We start from the raw sequence: 23,061 nt of genomic DNA on the forward strand, positions 1-23,061 counted from the left end.
AGCCCGAGGCTCGGAGCTGCAGCGTGGGAGCGGCGGGAGGGACCCCAGCGCGGCAGGGGGATGGGGATGGGGATGGGGATGGGGATGGGGATGGGGATGGAGGGGGGATGCGGACCTGTCGCTGCCCGTCCCGGGGGAGATGCATCAGGAGCGCAGCGGCTGCCATTGATTTCTTATTATGGAGTTGAAGCAAGACAAATGAGGCGCTGGGGCTGTGCTGCGGCCGCCGGTGATTTGTCGCCTTCTCGCCGTGTCCTGGCGGGGACGGGAATTGATTTGGGGGAGTCTCTGGCATCAGTCAGAAGGGCCGGTGGTGGGAGATGGGGAGCTGGAGAAGGGGCTGGCTGCTGGGGGCTCATCCCAGCCCCCCGGGTGTGGGAGCTGGAGAAGGGGCTGGCTGCTGGGGGCTCATCCCAGCCCCCCGGGTGTGGGAGCTGGAGAAGGGGCTGGCTGCAGGGGGCTCATCCCAGCCCCCCGGGTGTGGGAGCTGGAGAAGGGGCTGGCTGCAGGGGGCTCATCCCAGCCCCCCGGGTGTGGGAGCTGGAGAAGGGGCTGGCTGCTGGGGGCTCATCCCAGCCCCCCGGGTGTGGGAGCTGGAGAAGGGGCTGGCTGCTGGGGGCTCATCCCAGCCCCCCGGGCTGTGGGAGCTGGAGAAGGGGCTGGCTGCTGGGGGCTCATCCCAGCCCCCCGGGCTGTGGGAGCTGGAGAAGGGGCTGGCTGCTGGGGGCTCATCCCAGCCCCCCGGGTGTGGGAGCTGGAGAAGGGGCTGGCTGCTGGGGGCTCATCCCAGCCCCCCGGGTGTGGGAGCTGGAGAAGGGGCTGGCTGCTGGGGGCTCATCCCAGCCCCCCGGGTGTGGGAGCTGGAGAAGGGGCTGGCTGCTGGGGGCTCATCCCAGCCCCCCGGGTGTGGGAGCTGGAGAAGGGGCTGGCTGCTGGGGGCTCATCCCAGCCCCCCGGGTGTGGGAGCTGGGGGCTGGAGCTGCTCAGAGTGTGGAGGATGCTCCAGCTGCAGCCCCACGGGGCTCCAGGGGGAAGCCTCTGGAGGCTGAGGTCTGACTCCCAGGACCTCAGCGAGTGCCCCCCGGCCTCTGTGAGGGGGACACGGGGGGGACCAGGGGTCGTCCCTCCTCCCGCAGCCCGGAGCCGCCGGTGCCCGCTCCCCCGGGGCCGCTCCGCGGTTCGGATCCCGCAGCCCCGGGTCGGGTCCCGCTCCCAGTCCCGGCTCGTCCCGGCCGCGGTCACTAGAACGTGCCACAGGACTCCCGTGTCCTTGGGGGGGTTGCGGGGGGGTGGCACCGTCCAGCTTCACGCATGGGGACGGCAGCGTGGCTGTGGGTGGCAGCGGCCCCAGCCCTGAGGCTGCTGCAAGCTGGGCAGCGTGTCCCACCTCGCCCGTGGGCACCTCGCCCGTGGGCACCTCGCCCGTGGGCACGCGTGGCTCAGCCCTGGGGGTGTGTCCCAGCCGTGCCACAGCCGTGGTTCGTGACAGACAGTGGTAGGATGAGGAAACCGGCTCAGGTTGCCCCAGAGAGGTTGAGATTGGAGCTGAGGGAGAGTTTTACCCCCTGAGAGGGGTGTGAGCCCTGTGCCAGGCTGCCCAGGGAGCTGGGGGAGTGCCCAGCCCTGGAGGGACCCCAAAGGCACGGGGTGAGGTGCTGAGGGGTCAGTGCTGGGCTGGGCAGGGTGAGGGGAGAGGGGGGACTCCAGGAGCTTTAACCCAAATGACTCTGTGCTTCCATGGCAGCTGTGTGCACATCTCAGCTGTGTGTGTGTGTCACAGCCATGAACACACGTGTCTGAGCCCTGTGTGCATCAGACGTGGGTGACTGACACATGTACATGGCTCAGCTTCGTGTCTGAGCTCTGTGTGTGTGTGTCTGAGCTCTGTGTGTGTGTCTGAGCTCTGTGTGTGTGTGTCTGAGCTCTGTGTGTGTGTCTGAGCTCTGTGTGTGTGTCTGAGCTCTCTGTGTGTGTGTGTGTGAGCTGTGTGCATGTGTGTCAGCATGTGTGTGTGTGTGTGTGAGAGCTGTGTGCATGTGTCTCAGCCCTGTGTGTGTGTGTGAGCTGTGTGCATGTGTCTCAGCCCTGTGTGTGTGTGTGAGCTGTGTGCATGTGTGTCAGCATGTGTGTGTGTGTGTGTGTGAGCTGTGTGCATGTGTCTGGGCATGTGTGTGTGTGTGAGCTGTGTGCATGTGTGTCAGCCCTGTGTGTGTGTGTGTGAGCTGTGTGCATGTGTCTCAGCCCTGTGTGTGTGTGTGAGAGCTGTGTGCATGTGTCTCAGCCCTGTGTGTGTGTGTGTGTGTGAGCTGTGTGCATGTGTGTCAGCCCTGTGTGTGTGTGTGTGAGCTGTGTGCATGTGTCAGCCCTGTGTGTGTGTGTGTGAGCTGTGTGCATGTGTGGCAGCCCTGTGTGTGTGTGTGTGTGAGCTGTGTGCATGTGTCTCAGCCCTGTGTGTGTGTGTGAGAGCTGTGTGCATGTGTCTCAGCCCTGTGTGTGTGTGTGTGAGCTGTGTGCATGTGTCTGGGCATGTGTGTGTGTGTGTGTGAGCTGTGTGCATGTGTCTCAGCCCTGTGTGTGTGTGTGTGAGCTGTGTGCATGTGTCTCAGCCCTGTGTGTGTGTGTGTGAGCTGTGTGCATGTGTCTCAGCCCTGTGTGTGTGTGTGTGAGCTGTGTGCATGTGTCAGCCCTGTGTGTGTGTGTGTGAGCTGTGTGCATGTGTCTCAGCCCTGTGTGTGTGTGTGTGAGCTGTGTGCATGTGTCTCAGCCCTGTGTGTGTGTGTGAGCTGTGTGTGTGTCTCAGCCGTGTGTCCCCTGCTCTCAGCACAGCTCCATCCCCACCAGTACCTTTGTCACCATGAAGGAAGAGCCTATTATGTTTATTAAATTGTATCAAGGCAGCGTTACCACAACTGGCAGCTGCTGACCCTGCTTACTGACACCAGCAGCTCTGGAAATCACAGCTCTGGGCTTTGGGCTGCTCCAGACAGTGATGGGGAAGGGGAAAAAAGGAATCAACAACTGTGGGATGGGGCCAAGCCAGTGGTCAATGGTGGGGTCTGGGCCAGGAACCACCTCCTGGAGCCACAGTGGGAGAGTTCACCTGCCCCACGCCTCCCCCAGCCCCCCAGCCCAGGGGTCTTGGGGTGCAGCAGATCTTGGGGTCCTGGGGGACAGTCCCAACACACAGCTCAGACTGATGGCTGGGGGAGGAGAAAAGGATGGGGGAGAGCAGCTCCTGCACTGCTGGGGAGCAGCAGGGATGAGGAGGGGTGGCATCTCATCCCCCCTTTGCAGCATCACCGGGGGGTCAGAGTCATGGGGTATCCCCCCCATACCCTGCAGTGGTTGGGGGGCAGAGCTCAGCTCCCTGGTGCAGCACCCCACGATTCATGGGGGGAACTGGGATGATAACAGCCCTTTAAATGAAGGTGCCAGTTATAAACACTGAGTGCCTGGGATGGATGGTGCTGAGCCAGCCCCTGGGTGCTGGCAGGGAGATGTGTCAGAGGATGGGAGGAAGGAGAGGATGATGATGGTGATGTAGAGATCAGTGGCATCACAGGCTGGGCATGACATCAGGCTCAGAGTGAGGGGACGTGGCACAGGGTGGGACTGGCAGGGAGGGAAGGACATTGCCATTGGCTGCTTGGTGCAAGTCATGTCACAACGTGCCACCACAGTGCTGTGTAGGGTGCCCTTTGTGCTGCTGCCCATCCCCACCAAGCCCCCTCCCCAGAGCTCCTTGTGCCCCCTCACCATGGCTGTGCTGAAACCCGGGTGAGGGGTCCTGGGAGATGGGTCTGGGGCAGTGCCAGGAGCCACCTTGAACCCCTAATGAGAGGCTTGGTCCCCCCCAAAATCCCCTCTCCTCAGGCTGGGGATTGAAACCCATCCCCTCAAGTCACCTTTTAATTATTGGCTGTTTATTTATTGTTTGCTTGCTTTAGTGGAGATGAATTTTTTATGATGCTTTCCATGTGCCCCAGCCAGAGGCTGCTGAGATTTACAGCTCAGGGTGGGCACAGGCAGGGCCTTGGCAGGGGAAAATCCCCCTCAAACAGTCAGGGGTGACCCTGTGACACCTTCAGAGGGTTTGGGGTGGCTTCTGCCAGGGCTGGGGGACAGGGAGGGGACACACACAGGCAGTGGGTGCCAGCTCTGGGGCCAGGGAGGCTGCAGGGAGGAAGGAACTGTGGGGCAGAGGGTTGTGTGATGAGGGGGCTGTGTGGGGTCTGGGGGGGTCTGTGTGGGGCTGGGAGGCTCTGGGGGGCTGTGTGGGGCCAGGGGGCTGTATGAGCTAAGGGGGGCTGTGTGGAGCTGTGTGGGGGGCTGTGTGGGGCTGGGGGGCTGTGTGAGCCAAGGAGGGGGCTGTGTGGGGGGGGAGCTGTGTGGAACCAGGGGGCTGAATGAGCCAAGGGGGTCTCTGTGGAGCTGGTGGGGGGCTGTGTAGGGCTGGGAGACTCTGGGGGGCTGTGTGGGCTAAGGAGGGGGCTGTGTGGGGCCGGGGGGCTGTGTGGGGCTGGTGGGGGGGGAGCTGTGTGAGGCTGGGCCAGGGGCTGAGCTGGGAGCAGAGGAAGCAGCAGCTCAGGTGCAGCACGTTCAGCCCCGAGCCACAGCATCTCCCATTAATGAAGCACTTCATCACCGCGGCGGTGCCGGGCTGGGCTGGGCTGGGCTGGGCTGGGGAGGGGGGGCACCCGGTTCGGGATGATGAATTCCCGGCGCCGGCCCCGCAGCCGTGACTCTGGGAGGCTGATTCTGTGAGTCTCTGATTCTCCTTCATCTTGAATAATATTTTTGGAGTGGTTGTAAAATAAAAACCGCGGCAGCAGCTGCGAGAGGAGACCCCGGGGCCAGGCAGCTCCCTGCAGCCCCTTCCAGCTCCCTGCAGCCCCCTCCAACCCCTTCCAGTCCCTTCCAGCTCCCTGCAGCCCCCTCCAGCTCCCTCCAACCCCTTCCAGCCCCTTCCAGCTCCCTGCAGCCCCCTCCAACCCCTTTCAGCCCCTTCCAGCTCCCTCCAACCCCTCCAGCTCCCTCCACCCCCATTCAGCCTCCTTCAGCCCCTTCCACCCCCCTTCAGCCCCTTCCAGCTCCCTCCAGCTCCTTCCAGCTCTCTCCAACCCCTCTAATCCCCTCCACCCCCTTCCAATCCTTTCCAGCCCCCTCCAGCTCCCTCCACCCCCCTCCACTCCCCCACGTCTGGCTTTTCACATCCCGGGTGGGGGAAAGAGGGGGCAGCTCTTCATAGCCCCTGTGTGGGGCCAGGGAGGGCAGGGGCACGGGGGTGGGTGTGTGGGGGTAGGGGCTGCTGGGCATGGATGGCTGAGGAGGGGATGGCACCCCCTGTGTGTGTGTGTGTGTGCAGGCGTTTATGTGTGTAGCTGTGCAGAGAGCTCTCTGTGTGTAGCTGTGCAGGTGTATGTAGCTGTGTGTGTGCACACACGTGTGCCTGTGCAGAGCCTGGCTGCACACACGTGGAGCTGTGCCCTTGCCCACACACACACACACACACACTCACATCCCTCCCCAGCTCAAGCTGCCCTCATTCTTTCCTCCCCAGGAAGCATCTGTGGGCTGTTTCCTTCCCCAAATCTCTGCCCCATGGCACCAGCTGGGGCAGCCGTGGAAGAGCAGCAGCTCCAGTTTGCTGCCGTTTGTGTCTCTGTCGGGGTGGGGGTTTGGGGAGCACACCAGAGCCCTCCCCAGCACCCCCCCAGGGCTGAGCCCCTCGTGCCAGCGCTCCCGTGGGGGTCTGGAGCAGCGGGACACACACACACACTGTGATGGAGAGCAGCACGGGATTAAACTGGCTCTTAATTACAGTCATTAATGAGGCAGCTGGGCTCCGTGGGCAGGGAATCCCACTGCATCTCCAGGGGGAATCCTGGGCTCCTCCACAGGGAATCGGGAGCTGGGACAGGGAGCTGCAGGTTGCTCCAGAGCAGATCTGGCTGTAGGGGGACCCCACCTCATCCTGGGCTCATCCTGGGCTCCCAGCGCTGCTGCACAACCTCAGGATCCCTCCTCAGTGCTTGGATGCTCTGGCCCTAAGGAGGTTTCAGCCCTGCACGTGCATCCCGCAGCCCACACGTGTGCACATCCACCGCGAACCCCACTCAGCCACCTCTGCCTCGACCCTCTGTGCATCCCCCTCCCCGCATCCCCCTCTCCGCTCCCCCGTGCGGCAGCAGCCCGGCGAAGGACACGCTCAGCCTGAGCCCAGGGCAGGATGCTCTGTCTTGGGGAGTGGCACTTAATCAATCCCGTTTCCAACCTCTAATTATATCAACAAAGGCCTCGACACGGCGCTGCTGGCTGCGATTCAGCCCCTTGTTTATTTCTTTCCACGCACTCCACAGAAGTTTCTCCCCTTTGTCCTTCCGTGCTCCCGCTGGGAAGAGATGAGGTTTGGATGGGGAGGCAGCGGCCGGGCTGGGCTGGGGAGGAGGGACGATGGACTCCTGGGCTTGTGGGGCTGCAGTGGGGGAGCTGGGGATGCTCCTGGGGTGCTCTGAGCCAGAACTGCAATGGGGGGGTGTCTGCAGGTCAGAGCTCTCGTGTGTGTGTGTGGGGGGGTGGTTGTCTGCACGTTGGCATCTGTGTGCACAACCCCCCCTGGTACTGGGAGCACTGGTGAACGAGCATGTGACTGGGACTGGCTTGTGCCCATCACATTGCCACCACCTCACCATGCCCTGTCCCTCCCCACCAGACACTGCCAGAGCAGCACCAGCCCCCCTGGGTAAGGGTTGGGGAGGGGGGGGTGTCTCAGTCTCGTTGCTTTCTGCTGCCCACCCTTGTCTATCCCCCCCCAGTCTTATTGTTAAGAGCCAGTGGATACAAATAGCTGCTTTCCATATGCACAGCAGCATCTGTTACTGCCAGGGAGATTTGCATTGCTAAATGTAAATTGGGTGTTATGTCATTTATCATAACTGGGAAGGGGTTTTTTTGGGGGGGGAGCTGAGGGGAGGCAGCAAACATCAGCGAAAGTTGTCACAACAAATCACACGACTCATCGTTCTCGCCGCAGGAAGGTGCAGAGCAAGCGACCTGTGAAGCCTTTGCACGTGGAGGGAAGGGGCTGGCCCCTCGCACACCGAGGGAAACTGAGGCACGGAGGCACCATGGGGTGCAGCAGCACGTGCGGACCCCAGGCACCCGAAGCTCCTCATCAACCCCCCCCGCGCACACACACCCCTGAGGAGCCGAACGCACCTTGACCCTCAGCCCGCAGCATCCTCGGGTCGGCAGCCCCGGCCCGTCCCGCCCCGTCCCTCCCAGCCCGGCTCCAGACGCCTCCCCCCGGGCTCCTGCCCATCCCCAGGCTCGGCCGGAGCTCGGGGACCTGCGGCTGCAGCCGGACCTTGCCCCGGACCCTCGCCATGAAGGGCCCCCTGCTCGGACCCATGTTCTCCCGCCACGTCAAGCGGCACCCCGGAGTGAGTCCCCCCCAAACCTTCTCCCCTCCAGGGACCCTCCCCCCGCCTCGCTCCTCCCCATCCCCCTGTATCGCTCCCAGGGACCCCCGGTAGCCCCCAGCCCTCCCAGCGAGCCCTTGCTCTTCTCTCACCGCGTGCCCTGGGGACCTTGTGCTCCCCACACCCTTCTCCCTCCCTCCCAGCCCTTGTCCCTCCTGCCCTCCTCTGCCCCTCCTGCCCTCCTCTGCCCCTCCTGCCCTCCTCTGCCCCTTGTGCCCTTTGCCAGCCCCCTCTTCCTTCCCAAAGCCCACCTCAGCCTCCTCTGCCCTCCCTGTGCCTTCGCAGGCTGTCCCTGCTCTCCAGCTTCCCCTTCACACCATCCCCTTGGCTCTCTCAGCATCTTCCAGGACAGATGGTTGGTCTTGGTGGTCTCCAGCTCTCCTTTTGTGGGTGAGACCACCCTGTGCTGCCTGAAGCCTCTTCCTCTGGGGCCAGCGCTTTGACCCTGCCAGGCTTTGGATGAGGGGTGCTGCCCCGTGTCCTCTCCCCTGCCACAGCTCTGCTTGGGCTTGGGGGGGAGTGGTGGGGGTGGAAATGAAGCCCAAGCAGCCCCAGCTTTGAAGTGGCAACTCCCACCCTTTCAGCTCAGATCCATCCCTGTCCCTCCTGCCTTCGAAATGGCAGGCTGAGGGGTTTTTGGACCAAGATGCTTCAAACCCTCCTGAACTACAGACCCTCCGAGCTGGCAGCAGCTGGGAAGTGTCTCTGTCCCTGCCAGGATTTGCTGCTCTTGCTGCCAGCCTGGACTCCCAATTACAGCAGGGATCTGGCCCCTGGTAGAAGGTGCCCCCCAGCCCCCCCAAAGCCCCTCCCCAGCGCCCTCCCTGGGCACACAGTGGGGGCTGATGGGCTGGGGAGGGTTAACAGGCTGCAGGCTGAGCGTCACGTAGAGCTGTTGGCTGTGGCTTTGGGAAGGGCAGAGCAGCCAGGATGGAAAGGGTGATGAGCCATGGCTGAGTGGCAGGATGCCTGGCTCGCTGGCAGGCTGGGGCAGGGGAAGGGAGCCCAGGGCTGGAGCTGGAGGCACCCAGGGCTCTGCTCTTCAGGGTGAGGTGGGTGCTTGCACTTGGGTGCTTTTCACAACCCCGCTGGGAGGGGAGGGGTGGGCAGCACAGGACAAGGGCCCCTGTGCTCTCTTCGGTGCTTCAGTGTGTACAAAGGGGGGATTTGGGGCTTTTCTGCTCGTGGCTGGCAGCTGCCAAACAAAGGACTGTGAGTGTGTGACTTGGGGCAGGGGGGGGAAGGCACAGAGAGGCTCCCAAACAGTACATAGGGAAAGGGGTGGGTGAGTGAATGTCCTGGGTGCCTGGATGAGGTGCTCAGCGCTGTTAAGAAGTGGAACTGTTGCCAGCACGGGTTGCTGGGGCAGCTTCTGAGCCGTCATCCATCCCCCGTGAGGAGCTGCAGCCCTGTGCCAGGCAGGTACATCAGCACTTTCACCTGGCAATAGACTCACTCCCCCCCTCCACTGCAGCACACCCGGCTGCCTGGCAGTGATTAATGTCCCAGGCAGAGCAGAGCAGCGTGGTGCTGAAGCACAGAGCCTTGGCAGGATGAGAACCCTCCTGCTGGAGCTGCCTGGGGAGAGGGGGGGCGGATCTGCACAGCTCAGGGGGCACCTCTCAGGCACCGGGCAGCCCCTGGCACCGCGTCCCACCGTCCTCAGAGGGGTGACAGGGGATGTGTGTCTGCTCCTTGACACGAGGTGTGTGTCCCACCCCACCCAGGCACACGGTGCCCAGCTCACCCAGCACCTTCCTGCATTTTTCTCCTTCCTGCTGGTGTTTTTGCAGGGATGGGGCCAGATCCCCACGTTGGCAGCTGGTGCCAGGCTCACCTGGGGCTGCTGCCTGGGGCTGTGGCCCCGTGCCCTGGCCCTGCTGCCAGGGTGCTGGGGAGCAGGAAAGTGCCTGCCTGTGCCCAACACCTCCCCACAGCCAGAGTTAAAGGGCAAACACTGCACACACACACACACAGAGCAGCAGCTTTTGAGCTCTCTGGATGTTTTTAAGGTCAAGCTGTCGATACAGATTGTTTCTTGGAGAGGGGGGGAAGGAAGCTCAGGGCCCCACTGCTGCATGTGCAGCTGCAGTGAGCAATTCCCCCTCCCTGCTCCCTTACCCTTAATTCTTCCCAGGCATTAATTACCCAGAAGGTGTCAGCAGCAGATGGTGAGATGAACCCATCACCCCGAAGCTGCTCCGAGCGCCGCAGCTCCCGGCGCTGGGGACTCGGTGTGGACGAGCGGCTCGGTTGGGCAGCAGCTCCTGCCAGATCCTCCTGGCACATGGCACCAAAGATCATTATCTGATGATGCCTCTAACACCCACCCCCCCCCGAATCAGCTCTGGCATCTGCCAGGCACTGGCGTGGGCACAGGCACTGCCAGGCAGGAGCTGGGCACCGGGAAGGGACGAAGGGGCTGAGCAGGGAGTGACTGGGCAGGGGGATGCATCTGCCTGCTGGGGTGTCATCCCCACAAGAGCCCATCCCTGGGCAGGGTGAGCTTGGCAGGGACTGGGGGGCTTTGGACAGAGCCTTTCTCTTCATGTTGTGTCCCCAACCAAGTCTGAGCCAAGTAGGGAAACTGAGTCACTGTGTCTGGGGGGTGGCTCAGGGACACTGGCTGAGAGCTCAGACTGCCAAAGCACAGCAGCAAAGGTGACCCAGGGGCTCAGGAGCTCACACAGCAGCTTGTGTGGATTGCAGGGGGCTTGCAAAGCCACCTGTGTGGCTTGTAGGGTGCTCACACAGCATCCTGCATGGCTCAGGGGGCTCACACAGCATCTCACATGGCTCAGGGGGCTCCCAAAGCCACTTGTGTGGCTCAAAGGGCTGCCAAAGCTGTCTGTGTGGCTTGCAGGGGGCTTGCAGAGCTGCTGCTGTGGCTCAGGGCGCTCACACAGCATCTCACATGGCTCAGAGGGCTCACACAGCATCCTCTGCATGGCTCAGGGGGCTGCCAAAGCCACTTGTGTGGCTCAGGGGGCTGCCAAAGCTGTCTGTGTGCCTTGCAGGGGGCTTGCAGAGCTGCTGCTGTGGCTCAGGGGGCTCACACAGCATCTTGCATGGCTCAGAGGGCTTGCAGAGCTGACTGTGTGGCTCAGGGGGCTCACAGAGCATCTCACATGGCTCAGGGGGGTCACACAGCATCTCACATGGCTCAGGGGGCTGCCAAAGCTGTCTGTGTGCCTTGCAGGGGGCTGGCAGAGCTGCTGCTGTGGCTCAGGGCGCTCGGAGCCGCCCAGCCCCGCTCAGCACTAATGGGCTGTGCGAGGCTGGGGCTGCGTTCGCCTTCCCCGGGGCAGCGGCTCTGCGGGAGCCTCATCAGGCTGAGCCCGGCTCCGGCGGCGCCGCGGCTGCGGCAATTCGGGGCAGGTCACAGCAGCCTCGGCTCGGCTGCGATCGAGGCCACGTCCCCACGGGCTCTGGGGGAGATGGAGCTGGGAGCCCTGCAGAGGCCGGCTGGAAGCCTCCGTGCACGGGGAGGGGGCAAAGGGAGCTCCTGGTTGCAGCAGGGGCTGTGTGGCAGCTCCCAGGGGTGTCACTGAGTGTGTTCCCCCCTCACTGAGCTTCCACAGCGTCCCTGAGGTTGGACCCGGCCACTGGAGTGATGCCTGGCCCCAGTATGTCCCAGTCAGTGGCTGTAGGCACAGGGGAAGGTGAATGGAGCCCTCCACACGTGGTGGGGATGGTGTGGAGGGGGTGCAAGGGCCAAGGGGGGGAGGGATGTGATGGGGGGATGCAGAGTCTGGGAGCAAACCCCAGGCTGCAGCCCTGAGCTGGGCTCTGGGGGAGGAATCAGTAACCAAAGCTCAGGCCCTGCCTGGGGTCACCATGGGAGGGGGGATGGAGGCCACTGATGGGGGAAAGGGGATGGAGGCAGAAGCTGAGGGGGAGGTTTTGGGGAAGGGGATGGAAGGAGAAGCTGAGGGAGATGGGTTTGGGGAAGGGCATAAAGGGATAAGCTGAGGGGGATGGGGAAAGGGGATGAAAAGGGATGGAGGCAGAAGCTGAGGGAGATGGGTTTGGGGAAGGGCATAAAGGGATAAGCTGAGGGGGATGGGGAAAGGGGATGAAAAGGGATGGAGGCAGAAGCTGAGGGAAGTGGGTTTGGGGAAGGGGATGGAGGGAGAGGCTGAGGGAGATGGGCTGTGGGAAAGGGGATGAAAGGAGACAGAAGAGGTGAGGGAGCAGCAGCAGGCAGAGGGGAAGTGATTTCTCATTCCAAATCCAATTCCTCTCCAGCACGAGCCGATTTTTCTCTCCCTCTTTTAATTCAGTCACTCAAGCTGACAGCTACACTGTGTACTGCAGCCCAGCTACAGGATTGCTCTGCCATATTTCCCCTGTAAATCTCCTGGTGTGTCAGCTCTCCCTTTCACTCTCCAGTCTGCCTGATAAATATTCATTTTATTGGGGTATTTTTCATCTCTCTCTCTCTCTGCAGCTCATTCCCCTCATTGGCTTCATCAGTGTGGGCCTGGGCAGTGCTGTTCTGTACCTGCTGAGGCTGGCCCTGTACAGCCCTGATGTCAGGTATGGGTTGAGGTGCCCCTGGGCACTTGTCTCATGGCCCTGGAGCTGGTGGGGGGTGATGCTCAGGAGGGGTGGGTGGGCACAGGGGGTGCACAAGGCACATGGACACCCTCTGAAAGCTGCAGAGCCAGTGGAGGAGTGGGCAAAGGGGTGGCTGGGAGGGGTGAGGGAAGCTGGGGCAGCATCTCCTTGCGTGGCGTGGGGGAGGAGGGGAGAAACATCCCTTGAAACTGCTGCTCTGGGCACTGCAGCAGCTGCTGTGGCACTTGGGGAGGGCAGGAGGAGGTGGCAGAGGAATGGGTGAGGAGATGGCCAGAAGCAGTGTGTGACTGCTGGAGGGTGTGGGGAGGGATGGCTTGGCAGAGGGAATGGGAGACCAGTGGGCTGGCTGGAGGAGGACTGGGGAGAGGGAGGTGGATGGGCAGGAGAACAGGGGCTGGGGATGAAGGGAGAGGGAGGGAAGGTGTGAGGAGGGGTGGCTGAGGACTGGACAGACACCTGGGGCTGGGGAGGGGGTGTTTGAGCCCCCTGGAGCCCCTGGCTGCCTGATGCCTGGCTAATGTTTGTTTGCTCATTGATTTGATCTGACTCCAGCTGCCCAGGGCACTTAGCTCAGCAATTAACAGACCCAGGCACCTTGGCTTTGATGGTGGAGGCACAGAGAGGGGTGTGTGGGGAGGGATAAGACACCAGCAGCACCCTTTGGCTGCTGTTAACCAGCTGGGGGGGGTGATGGTGTTCCCCATCCCCCACAGAGCATCTTCCCAGATGGAAAATTCTGCTCTTGGCCAACAGCAGCAGCTCCCAGGGAGCCAGGAGCCAGGAGCTGCTCCCTCCAGGGCCCCATCCCATGGGGTCACTGCCCTTGCACAACCCCTCCAGGGTCAGGATGGGACGTGTGTCCCTCTTTATCCACCCAGCACCCAGCACCCAGCACCCAGAGCCTGCTGGAGCTGCTGAGCAGGGCCATGTCCTCGGTCACTCACAGGGGGAGAAGTTGGGGGGCTGAGGGGGGGGGGGTGGGGGAAGGGGATGGAGGGAGGAAAAGGGAGGGGATGGAGGCAGAAGAGTGAGGGAGGAGGCAGCCCCCTCCTTTCCCCTCCCTGTCCCCAGGCAGCAGCAGGGCAGTGGCTGGGGATGGGGGGTAAGGGGGGGTCAGACGTGCACCCCAGCACGTGCAGGCTGTGGTTTGGGTGAGTCAGGCCATGGCACAGGCCTGGGCAGGGATTGCTCTGGCAGCAACCTCCCAGGGAGCTGGTCTGGCCCTTACCCCCCCTCCACTCCCCCTACTCAGAGCATCCAGCCACAGCAAACAGGGCTCAGTGGCACTGGGGGGGTTGCTCCTGCAGAGAGCTGGGGCTGGGGGCACTCGTGGGGAGCTGAAATGAGGGAGGGGGAGGGAGGTTTGTCTCCCACCCCCTTCCAGGTGCTGATGGAGCCATCACCTCCCACAGCTGGGACAGGAAGAATAACCCTGAGCCTTGGAACAAGCTGAGCCCCACAGACCAGTACAAAGTGAGCACTGGGGGAACTGGGGGGGGCTGGAGCTTTGGGGTGGGGGCAGGGAACAGCCACATTTAGGGTGAGACACGTTCTCCTGGCTGAAGGAGGTTCCTGAGCTCCCCAGCTCCTCCTGCTCAGCTTTGGGGAGGGGATTTTTGTCCCCCACAAGCTTCCCCCTCTCCCAGCCAAGGGCAGGCTGCAGGGGTGGCTGAGGGTGGGGGGCACACACAGGACACCCCCTCCCCTCACATCCCTCCCTCCTGCAGTTCCTGGCAGTGTCCACTGACTACAAGAGCCTCAAGAAGGAGCGTCCCAGCTTCTGAGCTGCCCCCCAGCACGTGCTCCTCCCCAGCAACCTCCCCCAAATCTCTGCTTCCCCAGCACCCCCAAACCATGGGGCTGTGCCCCCTCCCCAATAAACCACATCAGGAGCAACGTGGCCACAGGCACCAGCCCCTGGCTGAGCTCTCGCCTCCACTGAACTGGTGGGACAAGACTGGGGAGGGGGAAGGGAGGGTGTGGGGGGAGCTGGTGGGTGGGGGCTGCAAAATGCATGATGTGGAGTTTCCCAGGCTCAGAATGGTTGGAAGCACCCTGTGAGTGCTGGGCTGGGGGCTGGACACGAGGGGGGGTGGGGGTCACGGCCTCATGGTGCTGTGTTTCCTCTCTCCCACGCTCCAAAGCCCTGAGGGGGCTGCCCAGGGGTCACCCCAGGCCCGTGGGGACACCCCCCACCCCCTCCAGAGAGGGAAAGAGCAGCATGGGGTGAAAGGGGGGGGATGTACATGTGTGTCTTGCACGTGTGTGCAGCCCCTGCCCCTCCCTGGGCTACGTGCTGTGGGGCAGGGAGCTGCCCTTTGCCAGCCCTGCCTGGTGCTGGGTGCTTTGGCAAAGGCTGTGGGACTGGAGCAGATGAGGCAGGAGCCTGGGACGTGCTGGGGAACAGGCAGCTGCTGGGGCTGCCAGGGGCTGGGGGACAAGCAGTGAAGTGAGGGGGATGGCTCCCAGCAGGACAACTTGGGCCACAACCCCCACCATCCCCCTCTCAGGGGCTCAGGGTAACCCCCCAAAAACCCTCCAGAGTGAAGCTGTGGGGTGAGGACACTGAGGCACAGCTTTGGGGGGTGGGAGCTGCATCCTTCATCTACCCCCAGCACGATGTGGGGGCCACTGTGTCCCTACAGCCTCAGCCCAGAGCTCTCCCCCACTGCCCCAGCTCAGCACCCACACCCTCAGCAGGATCTGCCTCGTTTTATTAGCAAGCCCCCCATCCCCTGTAGAAAAGTGCCAGAACTGCTGGGACAGAGCAGAGACTCCCTGGGGCCTCTGTTCCTTAACACTGAGAGCAAAGGTGCTGGGGAGGGGGGTGGGTGAGGATGCAGAGGGTGGGTTTAAGCCCCCCCAGGAGCCTGGGGAGCCCTGGCCTGGCAGGCTCAGTGGTCACTGAAGCCAGGCATGGGGAAGGCACGAGCAAAGGTCTCCACACGCTGCCTCAGCTCAGCCAGGCGCTGCTGGGTCTCCGTGTCCTGCAGCAGGAAGGTCTTGAAGTCCTGGAGCTTGGCTGGGGAGGGGGGCACAGAGGGAAGCTGGTGAGAAAGGGGGTGCTGTGGGGGGCACAGTCCAGCAGCGCCCTGGCTGCCCAGGCAAAGGGCTGGCACCAGCCTGAAGGCACAGGCTGTGCTGCCCTAAAGGGAGAGAGGAGCTGCCTGGCACCCAGCGAGGGGCAAAAGGGGATTCCCCCTGCCAGAAGCTCACTTACTGGTTTTGCTCTTGACATCCAGGGCCAGGGAGATGCCCTCGTCAAGGAAAGCCACGACCTGCTGGAAATCCTCCTCCCGAAAGCTGCGGGACGTGAGGGCTGGGGCACCTGGGGAGGGACACAGCAGGGCTGGCACTTACCCCAGCCCTGGGGCACCTGGGGAGGGACACAGCAGGGCTGGCACTTACCCCAGCCCTGGGGCACCTGGGGAGGGACACAGCAGGGCTGGCACCTACCCCAGCCCTGGGGCACCTGGGGAGGGACACAGCAGGGCTGGCACTTACCCCAGCCCTGGGGCAGCTGGGGAGGGACACAGCAGGGCTGGCACTTACCCCAGCCCTGGGGCAGCTGGGGAGGGACACAGCAGGGCTGGCACTTACCCCAGCCCTGGGGCAGCTGGGGAGGGACACAGCAGGGCTGGCACTTACCCCAGCCCTGGGGCAGCTGGGGAGGGACACAGCAGGGCTGGCACTTACCCCAGCCCTGGGGCACCTGGGGAGGGACACAGCAGGGCTGGCACTTACCCCAGGGCTAGGACTTCACTTACCCCAGGGCTGGCATTTACCCCAGGGCAGGGACTTGACTTACCCCAGGGCTGGGGCAGCTGGGGATGGACACACCAGGGCTGGGACTTACCCCAAGGCAACACCCCCAGAAACCACCCCAAAGGGCTCCCCAGTTCCCAGCCCCCTCTGGAAACCAGCCCCACGTTCCCAGGTGTCCTCAGAGGAGGGTGAAACAGAGCAGGGCTGAAAGGCTGGAGGAGATCCACCCCCCCCCTCCCCTCCCCCAGGCCCCATCGCTCACCCAGGCGCAGCCCCCCGGGCGTGAGGGCACTCCTGTCCCCTGGGCACGTGTTCTTGTTGGCAGTGATGGACACCAGCTCCAGCACCCGCTCTGCCCGTGCCCCATCGATGCCCTTGGGCCTCAGGTCCACCAGCACCAAGTGGTTGTCAGTGCCACCTGGGGAGAAACAGGGGGGAAAAAGGGGTGAGGAATGACTTCAGAGCAACCACAGCCACCCCATCACCTCACCATCCTCATCCTCATCCTCATCCCCATCCCCATCCCCATCCCCATCCCCATCCCCATCCCCATCCCCATCCCCAAGCTCTGGTCCTGTCTCACACATCCCATTCTCTGGGGGTGTTAATTAACCCTCACTCTGGGGGTGTTAATTGGCAGCAGCTGAACAGGAGGCAGCAAGAAGGCCAAGGGCATCCTGGCTGGGCTCGGCAGTGGGGTGGCAGCAGGAGCAGGGCAGGGATTGTCCCCTGGGCTGGAACCTGGGGAGGCTGCAGCTCCAGGGCTTGGGGCAGTGTTGGGCCCCTCACTCACTGCCACAGGGACACTGAGGGGCTGCAGCGTGGCCACAGCCCCTGGGATGTGGTTTTGAGGGGGAAAAGCGGGGTTTTGGTGAACTTAAAGGTGGCTTTAGGTGCTGAACTCCCTGCCAGGAGGCTGCAGCGAGCTGGGGGTCAGCCTCTGCTCCTGAGTGACAAGAGGAAGAGCCCAGGTTCCCCAGGGCTGCCCAGGGGCACTGACACCAACCCAGTGCCCACTTGTGCCGTGCCACAGCCTGGTGCCCCGAGCCCAGCAGCAGGTACCTGACACCAGGGTGTAGCCGCGCTGCAGCAGCGCCTGTGCCATGGCTTTGGCGTTGCTCAGCACCTGCTGGCAGTACTGGCGGAAGGCTGGAGATCTGGCCTGGGGAGCAGACACAAGTCAGCCCCTGCCCCACTGCCCCCAGCCCCAAAGCTGCTCCCCTCAGCCCCAAAACTGCCCCCAGCTCCAAACTTGCCACCCCCAGCCCCAAACCTGCTCCCTCAGCCTCAAATCTCCCACCCCCAGCTCCAAAACTGCTCCTCCAGCCCCAAACCGTCCACCCCCAGCCCCAAATCAGCCCCCCTCAGCACCAAATCTCCCACTCCCAGCCCCAAACCTGCCACCTCCAGCTCCAAACCTGCCCCCCTCAGCCCCAAACTTGCCATCCCCAGCTCCAAACCTGTTCCCCTGGCCCCAAATCTCCCACCCCCAGCCCCAAACCTTCCCCTCCAGCCCCAAACTTTCCCCCCCAGCCCCAGACACCCCTCCCTGGCACCCACCTGCTTGAGGGCCACGGCCACAGCAGCGATGGCGTGGTTGTGGGGCCCCCCCTGCAGGGATGGGAACACAGCAAAGTTGATCCTGTCCTCCAGGTCGTACAGAGTCTCTTTGCCCGTCCTGGGATCCACCCAGCGCACGCCTTTGCGGTAGAAGATCAGCCCTGACCTGGGGGAGAGACACACACAGAGCTGCTGCTGCTCCTGCCCCGTGCAGCAGCTCAGCACCATGCAGCAGCTCAGCACCACGACAGCAGCTCAATTCCATTGCATCAGCTCAGCCCCAGTGCAGCAGCTCAGCACCATGGCAGCAGCTAAGCCCCATAGCAGCTCAGCTCCATAGCAGCAGCTCAGCACCATGGCAGCTGCTCAGCACCATGCAGCAGCTCAGCCCCATAGCAGCAGCTCAGCACCATGCAGCAGCTCAGCACCATGGCAGCTGCTCAGCTCCAGTGCAGCATCTCAGCACCATGGCAGCACCTCAGCCCCAGTGCAGCACCTCAGCCCCACCACCCCTCTCCCTCCCTCTCAGCCCTGGCCCTGGGCAGAGCAGCAAATGTCCCTTTGGGCCCCATCCCAGGGACAGAGGCCGTGGGGCCGCATCCTGACCTGGCGCCGCGCAGGGTCTTGTGCGTGGTGCTGGTGACCAGGTCGGCGTGTTCGAAGGGCGAGGGGATGGCCTTGGCTGCCACCAGCCCACTGATGTGAGCCATGTCTGCCAGCAGGTATGCCTTCAGCTCCTCACACACCTGGGCAACGGGCAGCAGCGGCTCAGGGCTGGCGCTGGCACGGGAGCTGCCCCGGCCCTGCCGCTGCTGCACACACACACACACACACAGGGCTGGGGTGGGGTAACAGCCCTGCAGCTGCACACACACACACACACACAGGGCTGGGGTGGGGTAACAGCCCTGCAGCTGCACACACACAGCACCCAGGGATGGGCTGGGGTAACACCCCTGCAGCTGCTGCACACACAGCACCCAGGGATGGGCTGGGGTAACAGCCCTGCAGCTGCTGCACACACAGCACCCAGGGATGGGCTGGGGTAACAGCCCTGCAGCTGCACACACAGCACCCAGGGATGGGCTGGGGTAACAGCCCTGCAGCTGCACACACACACACACAGCACCCAGGGATGGGCTGGGGTAACAGCCCTGCAGCTGCACACACACACACACAGCACCCAGGGATGGGCTGGGGTAACAGCCCTGCAGCTGCTGCACACACACAGCACCCAGGGATGGGATAACAGCCCTGCAGCTGCACACACACACACACAGCACCCAGGGATGGGCTGGGGTAACAGCCCTGCAGCTGCACACACACACACACAGCACCCAGGGATGGGCTGGGGTAACAGCCCTGCAGCTGCACACACACAGCACCCAGGGATGGGCTGGGGTAACAGCCCTGCAGCTGCACACACACACACACAGCACCCAGGGATGGGCTGGGGTAACAGCCCTGCAGCTGCTGCACACACACAGCACCCAGGGATGGGATAACAGCCCTGCAGCTGCACACACACACACACAGCACCCAGGGATGGGCTGGGGTAACAGCCCTGCAGCTGCACACACACACACACAGCACCCAGGGATGGGCTGGGGTAACAGCCCTGCAGCTGCACACACACAGCACCCAGGGATGGGCTGGGGTAACAGCCCTGCAGCTGCACACACACACACACAGCACCCAGGGATGGGCTGGGGTAACAGCCCTGCAGCTGCACACACACACAGCACCCAGGGATGGGCTGGGGTAACAGCCCTGCAGCTGCACACACACACACACAGCACCCAGGGATGGGCTGGGGTAACAGCCCTGCAGCTGCACACACACACACACACACACACACACACAGCACCCAGGGATGGGCTGGGATAACAGCCCTGCAGTTGCACACACACACACACAGCACCCAGGGATGGGCTGGGGTAACAGCCCTGCAGCTGCTGCACACACACAGCACCCAGGGATGGGATAACAGCCCTGCAGCTGCACACACACACACACACAGGGATGGGCTGGGGTAACAGCCCTGCAGCTGCTGCACACACACACACACACACACACACACACACACACAGCACCCAGGGCTGGGGTGGGAACCATGGGGTTGGGATGGGACCATGGCCCTGGGATGGGAACCATGGCCCTGGGATGGAACCGTGGCACTGGGATGGGAACCATGGCCCTGGGATGGAACCGTGGCACTGGGATGGGAACCGTGGCCCTGGGCTGGGAACCACAAACCTTCTTGATGCGGCCGTAGTCGATGAGGCGAGCGTAGGCGCTGGTGCCGGCGACCACCAGCCGCGGCCGGAACAGCCGCGCCGTCAGCTCCAGCTGCTCGTAGTCGATCAGCCCCGAGGACGGCTGCAGGGGGTGGGCACAGGGGCTGGGAGGGGGCAAACCCCCTCCCCATGGGGCAAATCTCCCTCCTCATGGAGCAGCATCCCCCTCCCCATGGAGCAAATCCCCCTCCCCATGGAGCAAATCCCCCTCCCCACAGGGCAAATCCCCCTCCTCGTAGGGCAGCATCCATCTCCTCCCCACAGGGCAGCATCCCCATCCCCCTCTCCATGGGGTAACATCCATCTCCCCCTCCCCACTAGGGCAACATCCCCATCCCTACTGGGACAAATCCCCCTCCTCCCCATCCCTACTGGGACAAATCCCCCTCCCCTCAGGGACAACATCCACTTCCCCCTCCTCATCTCTCTCCCCTGTGGTTGAACCACCCAGGCAGCTCCCAAGCACCCCACGACGTGCTGGGGGATGCTCAGGGGTGGCACAACCAGCAGATCTCACCCCCCTGTTCAGCTTCCACCCTCCAAAATCCACTCCTCCTTCCCCCCCAAGGAACCTGCCCCCCTCAGCTCACATCCAGCTTGTAGGGCATGGACTCGAAGAAGATGGATGTGGCTGAGATCCTCTTGACATCTGACATGTAGCCATGGGTGAGGCTGCAGGGGAAGGCAAGAGGTGGAGGATGAGGATGCAGGGGAAGGCAGAGGTGCAGGGTGAGGCTGCAGGGGAAGGCAGAGGTGCAGGGTGAGGCTGCAGGGGAAGGCAGAGGTGCAGGGTGAGGATGCAGGGGAAGGCAGAGGTGCAGGGTGAGGCTGCAGGGGAAGGCAGAGGTGCAGGGTGAGGCTGCAGGGGAAGGCAGAGGTGCAGGGTGAGGCTGGGCTCCCTCAAGGAGCAGGGAGGTGGCCCCAGGGCAGCACGTACTGGCCCCCATCAGGCAGGTCCAGCCCCATGAGGCGGTCGTGGGGCTGCAGCAGGGCTGTGTAGGCTGCAAAGTTGGCTGGAGAGCCTGAGTAAGGCTGAACATTGACACCCCAGAGGGCAGGATCCAGGTCAAACGCCTCCAGAGCTCGTTGCTCACACAGCAGCTCGATCTGATCCACCACCTCGGCTCCTCCATAGTACCTGCAGCAGGAGGGAGATGGTTTAAGGTGGGGGGTTTTCACCACAGCCCCCCCAGCTGCCCCCCAGACCTAAGTGGACAGGAGCTTCCCCTCACAAGCACCCACATCTGCCCCAGGGCTCCTTTAACCTTTGCTGGAGACGAATTCCAGCTGCTGGGAGGACCCCTGGTGCCACCCCAAAGCCCCCTCAGCCTGTGCCCACCCCCCCTGCTCCTTCTTTACCTCTTGCCAGGGTACCCCTCTGAGTACTTGTTGTTGAGGCAGGAGCCCAGAGCTTCCAGTGCTGCCTTGCTGCAGAAATTCTGGGGTGGGGAGTGAAGGAAAAGGGGGTGAGAGGCGACGGCAGCAAAGCCCCCACCCCACCAGGGGCCCTCAGCACCAGCCCCAGCCCCTGGCACCCACCTCGGAGGCGATGAGCTCCAGCCCCCTGCACTGTCGATCCTTCTCCTTCTGCACCAGGGCCCAGAGCTCAGGGTCACTCTCAGCCAGACTCTCCTGCCCCGTCCAGCTGGGCACGTGCCCGGTGGCCGGTGCCGCGGCTGTGCCACGCTGTGCCCGTTGGCTGCTGCCTGCCCAGCCAGCACAGCGCTGCAGGGCCTGTGTGCAGGGGGTGTGAGGGGTGGGCTGACAGCCTTTGAGCCCACACAGGTGCTTTCCAAGCCCCCCCCTCACCCCCAAAGTGCCCTCAGACCACGAGGTGACAGTACCAGGAGCAAGACTCCGGTGTTCAGTCCCCAGCCACTGGTGCCACCCCTCAAGGTGGGGGTGTGGGGACCCCCAAGGTGCTCACAAATCATATGGAGACCCCCCTCCCCAGCCCCCAAGGTGCCCTGGGACCCCCGCAGCACTGAGCACAGCGTGCGTCTGGGGGGGCCGCTGCTCCCTTCAGCCGGGGGGGGCACGGCAAGGGAACTGAGCCCCCACTTTGGCGCCGGTGCCGGGTGATGTAACCGCTGCCGCCTCGTTGCATCAGTCCCGACGCCCCGGGCAGGGGCCAAGGCCGGTGGCTGCAGCTGCTCCGGCCCCGGAGACTTTGGGTCGGACGCAAAGTCCGTGGGGAAAGCGACGGGACGGGCCGGAGCTGGGGCGGGGGGCGGCTGCGCAGCCCCGGAGCTGAGGGGGGGATGGGGGATGGGGGAAGGGGGCTGGGGATGGATCCGGGACCGGGCGCTGCTGCCCCGACACCGGGAGCTGCGTCTGCGACGGGAGAAACGGGTCGTAGCGAGCGACCGTCGAGCATCGGGACAAGCCCCCCCCAACCCCCACCCCGTGGGTACCGGGATCGACCCCTCCGAGGCACCGAGACCCCCTGCAAGCACCGCAACGCCCCCCCGCGCGGGAACCCCCGCGGGCACCGCGACCTGCCCTCCCCGAGGGCACCGGCACTGCCCGGGCACCGGCACCTCGGGGGCACCGGCGGCTCCGGGGGGGTACCGGGACCCCCCGCCCCGGCCCCGGCCCGGACTCACCCTGCCCAGGCGCAGCGGCCACATCGCGCTGGGTGCTGCAGGGGGGTCCCGGCCCCGGCCCCGCTGCCCGTCCCGTCCCGGTGCCCGTCGGCTTCTCCCGCCCCGGCGACACCGCGCGAGCGTTACCGGGGGGCGGGGGGGGGCGGAGCGAAAGGGCAGCGCGAGGCTCGACGGGAAACGGGAGCAACGGCCCGACACCGCCCCCGACACCGCCCCGACACCGCCCCCCCCCCGGAGCACCCCCTGCCCTGCCCCTGCCCCCCAGCCCTGTCCTGCTGCACCCCCAGCCCTGGCACCCCCAGCCCTGCATCTCCCTGCACCCCCAGCTCTGTCCCTCGCCCCTGCCCCCTATCCCTGTCCCCCCTGTCCCTGTCCTTCGGCACCCCCATCCCTGCCTGTGCCCCCCAGCCCTGTCCTGCACCCACATCTCTACCCGTACCCCCATCCCTGCCCCTGTCCCCCAACCCTGACCCTCTGCACCCCCATCCCTGCTCTCCTCATCCCTCTCCTTCTGCACCCCCATCCCTGTCCTCCCTGCACCCCCATCCCTATCTCTCTGCACCTCCACCTCTATCTCCCCCCGCACCCCCATCCCTGTCCCTCTGCACCCCAATCCCTGCCTGTGCCCCCACCCCTGCCCTTCTGCCCCCCACCACCCCCCCTCCCAGCCCCCCATCCCCGCCCCGTCCCGCTCCAGCCGGGGCAGCGGGTTCCGCCCTGGGGGGTTGGGGAGCGGGGGCCAATCACCAAACTCTGTTTCTGTTCCGTTCC

General features: G+C 64.0%; 2 protein-coding genes across 2 annotated transcripts; one reads left to right on the forward strand and one right to left on the reverse strand.

Moving 5' to 3' along the window:
* Positions 1-7,327: 7,327 nt before the first annotated feature.
* NDUFA4L2 (NDUFA4 mitochondrial complex associated like 2) lies at positions 7,328-13,970 on the forward strand. Its single transcript, XM_062015666.1, has 4 exons — positions 7,328-7,442; positions 11,932-12,020; positions 13,475-13,535; positions 13,790-13,970. The coding sequence occupies exons 1-4, from the start codon at positions 7,386-7,388 to the stop codon at positions 13,844-13,846; spliced, it is 264 nt and encodes an 87-aa protein (XP_061871650.1). The 5' UTR covers positions 7,328-7,385; the 3' UTR covers positions 13,847-13,970.
* A 788-nt stretch (positions 13,971-14,758) lies between these two features.
* Positions 14,759-22,430, reverse strand: SHMT2 (serine hydroxymethyltransferase 2). The gene is made up of 12 exons (XM_062015663.1): positions 22,291-22,430; positions 21,224-21,418; positions 21,044-21,123; positions 20,622-20,822; positions 20,275-20,356; positions 19,644-19,766; positions 17,994-18,133; positions 17,388-17,553; positions 16,890-16,989; positions 16,090-16,245; positions 15,283-15,390; positions 14,759-15,084 (listed from the first exon to the last, which is right to left on the reverse strand). Exons 1-12 carry the CDS (start codon positions 22,312-22,314, stop codon positions 14,957-14,959), a joined length of 1,503 nt encoding a protein of 500 aa, XP_061871647.1. The 5' UTR covers positions 22,315-22,430; the 3' UTR covers positions 14,759-14,956.
* Positions 22,431-23,061: the final 631 nt, after the last annotated feature.

The sequence above is a fragment of the Colius striatus genome, chromosome 26, assembly GCF_028858725.1.
Source record: "Colius striatus isolate bColStr4 chromosome 26, bColStr4.1.hap1, whole genome shotgun sequence".
NCBI lineage: Eukaryota > Metazoa > Chordata > Aves > Coliiformes > Coliidae > Colius > Colius striatus.